Raw genomic sequence first — 11,886 nt, 5'->3', positions numbered from 1 at the left:
GGCCAGCGAGGGGACGGGTGGTGGCGGTGGTGTCGAGGCAAGGGCCGTGTCCTGCCCCTCTGGGGGTCACGGCTGGGCACAAGGTGCTCTGCCGCCCAAGGGTGAGTGAAGCTTGGCTTACGCGGCTGTACCTTCAGGGACATCCCACTTGTAAAATGCCACCCCGCGGGAGGGGCACAGCGAGTATCCGGTCGGCTGCCCCGCAACACGCGTGGGCATGGCCAGCAAGCCTCGATCCCTCCCTTCACACGCGGAGTCACACCTGGAGTAGCCCGTGGAATTACCGTGCTTTTCTGCTCCTGTGCTGTAGGTGCTGAGCCGTGGCCCTCCATGGGAGCCTTCTCCCGACGGATTTAGGCTCCGCCCGTGGCATACCGCAGCCCGCGAGCATGGCTCGTGTCTCCGAGCCGGAGGAAGGACCTGGCGGGGGACACAGCGAGTTCAGCGACATCATCAAGTCCAGATCAGGTAAACTGTCGAGGGGAACAGTGTTTTCCCCTTTTCTCCTCTACTCATAGCTTCTGACATAAGCTCACATTTTTAAACAGCGCGTTTGTCCAGCTGTGTTTTTGGGCATATGTTGGTGGTACAGCGGGTGACTAAGGTTGTTCATGCAGCTCCCCTCCTGTTACTGAGTAATAGTAATTGTAGGTCTCTGGGTTTGTTTTGTTTTGGGTTTTTTTTTTTTGTCAGTATTAGTCAAGTCTGTTTATTTGGGATCCACCTCCGGCATCATAATTACCTCTACTTTTATAAATAGCCATGTGCTTAAAGTGCTCTTATGCAACCTAGTGTTGGTAGCTTTTGTGTTTATTCTCAGACACTGAAAATGGCAACTGTGGCTGCAACATTGTACCTCCTAAAAGTGCATCGCAGCAGTACTCACGCAGTAAATTAATGTGCTTCCTCCTTAATGTAAAACAGTTGTCTATGGCTACTCACTCAGGCATTTCCTTCAGCAAAACATTCATGTAACAGATCTGAAGGTTATTGGGAAAACGTGGATTTTGTTTGGTTGCAGTGTGTTGTGGCCTCTTGAGGCTCTGAGGGATGCTGGGGTGGGTAATGAGGTACCGTTGCTTTAGCAGGGGGAGAACAGAGGTTTTGGAGGGACAGCTGTGAGTTGTTTAAACATTGGTAGAAATTTGTGCTCCATTCAGAGACTGGATGCTGGGTTCCTCAGCCTCACAGGCTTCCTTTTCTTTCTGACATGCAAAATGCTTCTGTTATCAAAAGATTTTCCTTTGATACCTAGCAAACCTAGCAGTTTGTTTTTTTTTTTTTAAATTTTCCACACACTAAAAACTGTGGGTCTTCAGTTGGTTGTGATTTGCTATGTCAAGTTACATAGGATGCGGGTTTGATCTGGATCCCATTGGTGTTTGAATAGTTTGTTTCTTAGAGCTTTGCTTTCTGAGTCTTCCTCTTCTGGAAGAGCAGTTTATGGAAGATGCTTGTGGGTTTTTCATCTTGAATTCCATAGTGTTGGTTTGTTTTCTGCTGTTACCCTGGAACCTCTGGACATAACTTTGTTTGATTGTAAGTGTATAGTCAGCGTTTTTAAGGGCTTTGGGTGTGGGGATAGCTTGCAGACAGTTTGTATGCATGTATGTATGCAAGTACTACAGTTTTATAGGATGTGTGAGGAAACATGGATGTACTGGAGGTTTTTCATGAATGAACAAATTGTACAGTAAGTTCTGTTGTTTTGGTAGGGCACATGATTGTAAATTGCCTGTTACCACCACTTTAAATTTCATCTGTGTGAATGAGAAAATGCTGTAAATTCTAATACCAGGGTAAAAGACATGTGCACTAAATTAAAAGTAGTGAGTGATGACTGACCTTAAACAATTTTTTCTAAATATTATGCTGGTTTGGATCTGGATGTGTGATTTCTTCGAGTAAATTACTGTACTACTGTAGCTGAGATCTGAACCATTCACTCTACAAGTAAATCTGTGGGAAGGTTTTCCTAATGAAAGGAAAAATGAAAGCTTCCTGAAGCACAGGTGATAGCAAATTAAAGGCTAGCTGTCAGGAACTTAGGTATTTTGAAAAGAGAATGCCATTTTTGATACTAAGAAAGGAAAACAGAGGTTTTTTTGCTGGGAAGATTTATCCAGCGTGAAATGCTCTTCAGTCTAAATGACTTGAAATACAGTAGAAGTGTTATCTTATTAATAGTTGGGGTAGCTAAGGCCATCTGTATGGCTTTTGAGGCTCAAGAGATCAGAAAAAAAAAATCATTTGCTGTCACTGAAAATAGGCTGTTCTGTTTCTTGCTGCTCTGTAAGTTCTTAGCACCAGTGATGTGGGAAGTCTCTTAACACTTTGGTTAGGGAGCACATGCAAATGTGCATTTAGTATTTTCACTGAATAAATAAAAAACACACAGTAGGTGAAAAAGTCTAAGTGATTTAATATGGGATCAAGTGATTTAATATGTCATAATATTTTTTTAGTGTGTATTATTCCTATGCATTTTTAAATAAGCACACTGAAAACAGTTTACTCTATTCTTGTAAATAAAAGAAGATAGATGTGTAAAGATCACTTTCTCTGTGCTCTCCTAGGCAATTTTCTGTTTGTCTATTTCATTGTTTGTCTTCGTCTCTTCTGAACAGATCACCAAGCTGTCAGGATATTGTGGTTATTTAAATACATTCATATTCTAAAAGTGATGTTTAAGATCTATCACTAAGTCTTTTTTGTTGTTTTTCTTGTAACAACTTGGAAGAAAATTATGATTTGAAATGCCAGAATATTTCTGGGTCAGGCCTTAACAAAGAGTGGTACTAGTAAAACTGTTTCTAAATATTTGGATACAAATGTAAACTTCAGTCTTTAGCAGCCTGTCAACTGAATTTTTTTTTTTTTTTTTTTTTTTTTTTACAGTCATTGCTGCTTTAGTTATCTTTGTAAAACTGTGAAGTAGCTGGAAAGCCATAAAGGTGGCACTGTCAATACACACAGTGTGTTGGTTATTGAAAACCTGAGCTTTGATCTAAAGTCACTCTTATGAGACTGTATTAAGACACACAGAGTTTTACACCTGCTCAGGGCTGTGTGGGGCCCATCTATGCTTGTTTTTATTAGCAGAACAAGCAGTGTAATTTTTCCTTAGACTTGTAATTGGAAAGCTACCAGTGTAAGGATGTAGAACTGCAGAAAATCATAATTTCTCTATAGAGCAGTCAAAATCAATAACAGGATTTCTATTTGTCGCTTTTACAAAAAACAGAAGTGTGTGTCACAGGATTTCACAAATAGGAAAAAGTAATTTTGCAAGTATCTCATTTGTTCTTTGGAGAGTTCAAACTGAGAGGATAAAGGATAAACCACTTTGAATGGGCGTCTCTGCATGTTATTGATTATATTGGAAACACTTTTTCCTTTAGTGGTCAGCAAAAAAACTTTAAATGAATGTGCTTTAACATCTTATAAGTGATAAGTGCTTGATTTTTCCTGAGCAGAGATTTTCCATGCCCTTAATATCACTTCTGTGACTTTTGATGGGAAAAAAAAAAGACTTTTTTATGTTGTCCAATTGGCATTTATTATTTTCTGCTTTGGATATCGCTCCTCTTTGATTAAGTAGTTTGTTAGCATTGATCTACATGTAGCTACAAGTTATCTTTGAAAATATATCTTCTGCCCTTGGAATAGCATTTGACGATTCCCAAAGCTGCCTATAAAATAACTTTTAGCTATTGTATTTATAAAGGAAGCTGCTTTTTGTTCTCAGAAAGACCAACAATCTGTTTGCCTCCCTTCTTTCTGCACCAGTGGTGGACGTTGATGGCTGAGTGGTGTTTACTGGGTAGGATATTTGTTCCTGGATGGTTATGCTAGGTTTATACATTTATGATTGGTATTATTTAGCATTATCAGCCCGTGCTATTCCTGTGTCTGTATAATGGCTTTCTATGGAAAAGCAGTTTTCCTTTTTTTTTTTTACTTACCTGTAGTATGAAGTAATGTATGTGGAGCTGATTTATATCTTCGAGAGGCATCTTGTGCAGATAGGTGAGGTTTTCTCATTGCAATAGCTTTCGGGAAGGAATGCTGTGGGATGATTGCCTTACAGTGGTGAAAACAGTGCTGTCATCATGGGCTTGTAAAACAGATGAGTCTTTGCTATGATTAATTATGGAAAAAAGACAAACTCACTTAAAATCTGTCATGGTAGCTTGGAATGGTAATACATAATTAAACAGTAAGATGTGGCAGGAAAAACATTTTTAGAAGATTGCACCTCTGGTGCATTTTAAGATATGAGCTCTCTCTCAATTGAGAGGAACTTAGTTCTCCTCAAATATATTTGACTGAAAGACTGGTTTGAGAAATTGTAACTTAGTTTTGGACTTTTGGGGCAAGGCTTATTCTGAGAACTGCTACTGTTGTCTGTCTGTCCCCCTGCCCCCTGAAGCAACACTTACTTGGCTGGCAAACCCCTTGCACCTGGGGAGCTCCTGGGATCTCCCTACCCCATGATGCCACATGTTACCTTTGGAACCAGTTCCTTTTGCTGCGTCTCTCACTGCCAGATAACTACAGGCCAAGTGTGCTGCTTCTCCTTTTCCATTTTGACTCTATTGGTGTGAAACTGTCAGGAGTCATCACAGTTGCAGGTGGACACTTAGGATTCTGTCAAGTGGATGCAGAGTTGGTGTAGCCAGATTTGCACTGTGTGAACTCTTCAGGGATGTTTGTGCAGGGTGTGTGCGGACAGGGTGTTAAAGATGAGTGACAAACTTGCTCTCCTTGTTTCTAGCCACTGAAATGACTTTTTAAAGACTAAGCTTTTGGGTTGCTGTAGCCTGGCTCCTTTCTGTCAACTGTATCACTTCCTTTTCTTGGGCTGTCTGGTGGGGACAGATTGGATGCTGCAATGAAGACAGTTCTAGGGTATTGCCTAGCATTTATGAAATGACAGATATAGAAGTACCAGGCTGGTTTCTTCTAGCATCTTGATTGGTAGGTGAAGAAATAAACATATGCTGCTCCGTGTGTTTGAAGCACGACTCTGCCTTGGAATAGAAATTGAGGCTCCTCAGGGAGGGGGAAAAAAAACAACCCAAAACCCAAACCATAAAAGCAGCCTATTGATTTGCACGTGCTCTGCCAGGAAAGGAGGCCATAACCCTAAGCAAGAGCTGCAATGTGAGGCACTGTGTGTCGTGTGTTAAGTGTTTATAAAGAGGTCTAAAAGCCGGTGTGGGGAGAGGCTGCTGCTCTGGGAGTCCCCCATTGATGAGGATCCTGTGGAGGAGGGGTGCCTAGGCAGACCAGGGGCAATGAGGAGTTTCTTTCTACACCTTCCCCAGCACCCTTTGAAACTTCATCCCCCCTTCTTCCCCCACGTCTGGGGAAAGAAGGAAGACTCTCATACAGTAGCACGAAAATATCATGTGCAAAGAAATTTTTAAAGCTCACAGCATTGGGCAGCTTAGAAAATAATTAGCTGGGCTGTGTTACCACCTCTCAGTAACTGCTCCTAATTTTGATTTTCCCCTAGACTGTTTTTCTTAGCAGAATCACTTGTCCATGGTGTGTGTTGGGGTTGACTCTTGTGAGCAACGAAGAGTAGGGAAATACTGTTATGAAAATCTTTTGAATACAAGTAAGGAATAGGTACATCAGTGTAGGTGTGGAAGGGGAGGAGCACGTGGGCTTGAGCTGAACTGATGTTGTTTCAGGACAGTGTAGGTATCCTAGCTGCCAAGTAGCAGTGTGGATTGGTGTGCTCAGAGCCTGCATGATCTGCTTTTCAAGTGTTGCACAGTATCCCTCCTTCAAAGGAAATTTCACAATTAGAAAAGCACAGCTGATTCCACCTATCTTGGGAACTGAGGCACTGCTAGCACAAAGTTATGGAGAACTGCATTTATTTGGATGCCTTAATAACAGTCTGAAGAACGAATATCAGGGTTTAAACATTGTGAGGTGGGAGGGAGGAGTTTCATTGTCTGACTCCTTATTGTGTTGATGAAAGAATAAGTTATAGTGCCCTGTACCTTGGCAGAAGTCTGTTTTATGTCTTTCTCCCCTCCCCCAGTGTGTTCTGGGGATGCGGCTGAGCTGTAATTTCGGAAAGTGACAGTATATTCTCAGAAGAAAGCTGGGAGTTTTAAAGGTAGCAACAAAAATGACAGCCTAAGGAAATAGAACAGCCCATTGGAATCTGTGGGTTTTACAGAAGCAATGGTAGGGCTCTGTTGCAAGCTTTAGTTTTGGGACTGTGGCAAAGAACTACTGATTTGTAAATATACCAGCTGCGAAGTCAGTGAAATATCTGCCATTGAGAAAGAGGAGTCAAACTGCCATTTGTTTATTTATTAGGATATGATGTCTCTGAGCCTTTTCTTTGAAAAGACATCTACCTCATACTTTGGAGAGAATAAAAAGAGAAACTTTGATTATTGGGCCTGAGTTGGGCTCAGCCCTGAGTGAAGCCCCCCCCAAAAAAAAGAAAGAAAAGAAATGAACTGAAATAAAACACTTGCAGTTATATTTTGTTGTCACTTATCTGTGAGACCAGCAGGTAGGAGCTGGTACAGAGTCACTGCTCCTGACTTTAGGTCCATATCCAAGCAGTTGAGAGGACTGACATGGCTGTAGATGGTGCTTGCAGAGGCTGGGCCTGGACTGGGAGCTTGTTGTCAGTGGGGAGGCTGCTGGAAGATGGTCAGCTCTAACAGAGGGTGTGGGCAGTTCCAGTTCCTTCAGCCAAGGGTGGGGTTAAGTTTGGGTGTGTTTTGGGCTGCATCTTTCCTCTGGTGGTCTGACCAGCTCTGGATGAGAGCTGCAGCCGTGCAGAGGAGACTGGTTATCAGTGGGGACATCTACACATCTGCAGCTGTGGCAGTGAACTTGTGAAGGTTTCTTATGCTCAGAAATATGTACACTCTTTAATAAATTGTGTTTTTAGGTATTCTTTAATCTGCTGAGTGCATGGGACAGATGCATTATTAAACATGTTGAGATGCCAGATAGGAATAACTTGAGAGTTATGTATCTTAATCGTAGTTCCTCTTGTAAGGAGGCAGCTCCTGTGCTGGGGAAGCATTCTTTAGCAGCCTAGCATCTTTTCAGGTGTGTGGGACTTCTGCTGGATATGGAAGAAGTGGTGAAGAGCTGTTGAACCTGTATCTGGTAGGAGATGGTGACTGTGTGTTTCAGTAAAAAACCAACTTCTATCTCAAAAACATGGCATGCATGCTGGTGCGAAAGGGTCTGGCTACATGACAGAGATTAGATATGATATGTGTTCCTAAGGTTGTTTTGATGATCAGTATAGAGAATGTACAGCAGTACTTTCCAGCCATAAATTGATAATGAAGATCTTTTCTGGGTTTCAACATCTTTTCTCCTCAGCTTATTATAAAGCAGGAGGACCCACCATCCAAAAACTGAAAGATTTTGTAGCGGAATTAGACAAACATATGAGGACAGTCAGTGGAATTCAGCTGTGGAGAAACATGCAATTAAGCCATGAAAGAACATGCTTTGATGGGTCTATGTAATTCATTCCACAAATAACTTTAGTTAGTTCCCATGTACTCTGCTTTTATTTCCTCACATTGTAATATGTTTTTTTGCTCCCCCCTCCTAATTTAGATCATGGCAGAGGACCAAAGATGGAATATGCTCCTAAAATGTTATGTTACAAATTATTGATCAGAGAAAAAGTGGTATGATGGGTAAGTTCTGAAATGTTTTGCTAGCTATTTTTGTTCTTAATTTACCACACTATCCTGTATGAGCAAAGAGCAGCAGTCTGTGCATAAATAACAAATGGGGATTTATTTGAACATTTTATGGGAGCACACTGGGAATAGAGCAAAGCCTTTTGTTTCTATGTTGTTTTAATTGTTATATTATAAAATATGATTGTATTAACAGAAGAGAATAAATAAAGTAGTATTTAAATGCCAACAGACCAAAGCCTTTCTATTGCTTCTTTCCAGGCTTTTACTTCTGTTATAGCTTTATAATGAACAACAGCTATGGTCAGCATAAATAATTTCCAGAGAGAGTTCATCACCCTTATTTTCCTGCTTTCTACATGTACATCTTGTTCTTGGATGAGACTTCTTGTGGAAATTCACGGGAACATATTCTGTTAGCACCGTGCATCTTTCAGCTTCCACAGTCTTTTGTCAAGAAAGTCTGGTGGTGTTCTTCTGAATATAGTTTTGCACTCTGGAATAGTGATGTGTAATTGCGCTGCTGTGAGTCTTGTCCTCTATGCTCAGGAATTCTTCTCTTCGACTTGGCTGTCGTGCTGAATTTAGAGCTTGTTGGTTTGATTTACTGAGCTTTAAAACAAAATAATTTTCTTATTTAGCACACTTTTCATTAAGAGTAGAGTTTATGAAGTTTAATCAGAGTTATTAAAGGTCACAATGCAGATGTGAAGTATTCACTCTGGTCTTCGTACTCAAAACAATACATTTATACAGTTTATAATCTGTGGAGGAGTACTCACTCTGACAGTGTCACTTGCACAGTGCCAGGTACTTGATGGTGAGGATGCTGTGTTTCACTGGCACACTGAGATTGGGAGCTTTGAGCTAATTCAGGACAAAAGGACATTTTTAAAGAAACACCCACCCCCACCCCTGCCAACCACTTTCTGGTTTCACCAGACATTTGATAATTTATTAAAGTTGTGAAACATACTTTTGGAAGATTACATTGTAATCTTGATAGGACAAGTTAAATGTTGCCAATTGTATTAATGTGGAAGTGATTTTATGCTTATGTGCACAATCAGCATGTTCAAAATGGAAAAGGAGAAAGAGAAGGGAAGAGTTCAAATGGAGCTATTGTCAGGAATCATACCATTGTGTGTTGGGCTTATTTCTATTTTGAAAGCTGTTGAAACCCAGTTCAAGTTTGTTATTTGCCCTTTGAATGTTAACTGAGAGTTCCTTGGTTACAGGAGAATCAGAACTGAAAGAAAGGAGATTGTAAAACAGTAAAATTATGAATAGCAGAGTTCTTTCAGAGTCTGTAGATGTCGGGCTCCTAACCTGATGTTCTGCACTGCTGCCTCTGCAGATCCCTGTTGCTCTCTTCTTTCCCCTCCCTGGTGAAAGAAATGTAGAGGTATAGAGGTCAAGCTTTTGTGAGTATACTCTAGTGCTAGCAAGAAGCTTCCAGTGCCCAGATGCATCATACCACTGCTTGGAAAATTTGCTTCCATGTATATACTTATTTAAAAAAAACCCCAAACAACTAGATCAATCAAGACTTAGAGACCTGTTGATATGTGGGGATGGAGTGACTGCTGCATCAGCCAGTGGTGTCTGTTACTTCTCAGTCCTCCTGCAGAGCCTCTCCTTGAATGACACCTCTGCAGAGTTTGGACAAATGCCTTTTTATGCCAAAAGGATTAATGCACTGTCTTCATCTTTCTTACACATCCATGTATGCATGGCAGGAGGAAGCATGAGAACCTGCTGTGAAATCTCAGGACTGAATTCTTAGGGTCTTTATGTAGATACTCCTCTGGACAGAAGTGAGGCATGGACCTGAGAAACCAACTTTTAGATTTTTTTTTTTTTTAATGTAAAGCAGCTGTTTAGAAAGGTTTTCATTTAGGCTGTAATGAAATAAGTGGTTCCTAAAACTTGGGAGACTTGAAGTTAATGAATTCCATGTAAACTGTGTTTTGTCATTCATATTTGTTTTAGGAGGGGAAATAATTTCCATACTAGATCATGAAGGTTTTCTTTCCAAATCTTTGAGCTAAGAATTTCCTGACTTTGAGACCTACTATACCTGTAATCCGCTGAAGTGGGTTTTCTGTCACTACATGGTAAATAGCTTCCCCTTCTCAGCAGACAGTGTTAAATATTTCATCACTGGTAAAAGATAGTAGTTACTTTGCTTACATAGTGACTAACAGTATTGGGTGTGTTCATCTCCTTGAAGAAAGCACAGAGACAGAATGTACCTTTTCTGACTTTGAAAAACAAACAGACTAAGTCTGATCGAAAACTCACAAACTCTCTGGTTTACAAGATCAGTTATTTTTAAGCAAGGTGCACAACAGGGTTGTAGAGTACCATTTCTAAAGAAAGGAAGTGTGTTCACTCAAGCATTTTTGCTTCCCTTAGGTAAGGGTGTGTGCCCTAGGATGAAAGAACAATACCTGGCCTTGCAAAATGGTTTGCTTTTGGAGGGTGATCAACCCTTGCTAGTTTGAGACTCATTCTCCCTCTTGGAGAAACAGTGAAATTAATGCTGGGAGTGCAGTGGTGAAGGTGGGATCCTATGGTCAGGCATGTCTGAGGCATCAAGTGGGACGGTGTCTTGGTGGTAACGTGCCTTTTTCGTGTGTCACACTGTATAAATTGCAGTCCCCAAAATAAATGGAACAAACTGGAAAAGTGTGTAGTGGACTGAAGCAAACTCTGTGCTCATCTATCTCCTGTTAGCACTAGTGATCCACTATCAGTTGCAAGACTGGGATATTTTACTTCTCAAATTGAGGCTATGTTTTATAAAGATAAAATATAGTAGCCTGCTCTCTGCCAGAGTGTATAAACTTGCCTCAGTGTATGTAGCTGGTTTGGCTGGCAGAATCTAGGCTTGAAAGATGCTTTGGAGCATTTAACTGGATTTAAAATGTGGGATCTTGAGTCTGATGAGATGCCTGTATTAGAAAGGTTCTGTTGCACATACAAGCCAGGGATGCATGTAAAATGTGAACATGGAATGCAACATAGAATGGCCAGCCACGGTAATTTACAGCCGGGGTGACTCCGTGCTTGCTGGAGGCATTCATTTGTTATTTGTCTTGTCTCAGGGGATAACTTGTGACTGGCTGAATAATATTTAAAAATAGATGTCCTGTTCAATTCCAAGTATAAGGATAATCATTTTTGAACATCATATGCAGTTAAAAATAATTATCCAAAATAAACTAAAAAGCCCTAAGCCTTTATTTCTGAAAAACATTCTTGTGTTCTTCCCAGAAGTTGCTCTTTTTTGTGTGTGTGCATGTGCGCATACTCTGTTACTTCCTCTGCCTTGTTCAACTTCATGGGTTTTCTTGCAGTTGAAGGAAGACTGCAGTGATTGATTCAGTGTATGTTGCACAGTGTATTGGGAAAGAGCAAAAGAAAAAGAGCTGGAGATGCCTTTTTTTTATTCCCCCCCCTCCCCCTTGCTCTCATCATGGTATGAGGGAAGGGTAAAGGGATGAATGTGGCAGTGCTGGTTCCCACTGCCCTGAGACATATCCTGATGTGTGGCGGGGCTGTGTGCTGACACCCGAGGCCCCCTGTGCCTCTGTTTTTCAGGCAGCATCTCCTCTGTGCTATGAACAGAAGGCAATTAGAGACAGTCTGAAAATCTAGTGAAACAGGTGGAAAATGTCATACTTTTTTTTGCTGCTGGACTCTGTTGCCTCCTTGGCTTCACCTTCCTGTCCTGGCAGGTATTTGCAGGGAAAAAAGGAATCCTCAAGGATTTAGCTGCTGCTTTAGATCATCTTCACAGAAGATAACTCCAGTGAAGTCAGGATTGTTTACAGAGGTACATCTGTGAATATTTGTACAGTGAAGACTTGGTGGAAGATGAACTGAAGGCAGTAATTACCAAGGAGACTTGAGGGCCTGGTGTTCCCAGAGCAGCTGGGTGGGGAAAAAGCCCTTTGCTAGGATAGTGGAACCACAAAGGGCCAAGGTGTTTTAAGGCATCTTCCCCAAAGGTTATTGGAGGAGTTGTTTGTCACCATGGCGGAGCCATGTGCCGGGATGCTGGCACAGACCGACTGCATGGTTCTCAGCACCTGCCTGCTGTGCAAGCACCTGGTTCCTGTCCTGGCCCCTGGCCATTGAGCACTGTGAAAAATGCGCATCAAAAGGG

The 11,886-nt window shown here is 41.4% G+C and overlaps 1 protein-coding gene across 1 annotated transcript in view; it reads left to right on the top strand.

Annotated features, from left to right (window-relative positions):
* Positions 1 to 310: 310 nt before the first annotated feature.
* UTRN (utrophin) overlaps positions 311 to 11,886 on the top strand; it is a 356,936-nt gene continuing 345,360 nt past the window's right edge. Inside the window, exon 1 of the mRNA XM_017737228.1 lies at positions 311 to 468. Within this exon, the coding sequence (XP_017592717.1) occupies positions 390 to 468 (79 nt within the window). The 5' untranslated portion in view covers positions 311 to 389. The remainder of the gene's footprint in view (positions 469 to 11,886) is intronic.

The sequence above is a fragment of the Corvus brachyrhynchos genome, unplaced genomic scaffold (assembly GCF_000691975.1).
Source record: "Corvus brachyrhynchos isolate BGI_N302 unplaced genomic scaffold, ASM69197v1 scaffold6, whole genome shotgun sequence".
Lineage (NCBI taxonomy): Eukaryota > Metazoa > Chordata > Aves > Passeriformes > Corvidae > Corvus > Corvus brachyrhynchos.
The sequence above is the reverse complement of the archived record's forward strand: the minus strand, read 5'-3'. Positions and strand labels throughout refer to the sequence as shown.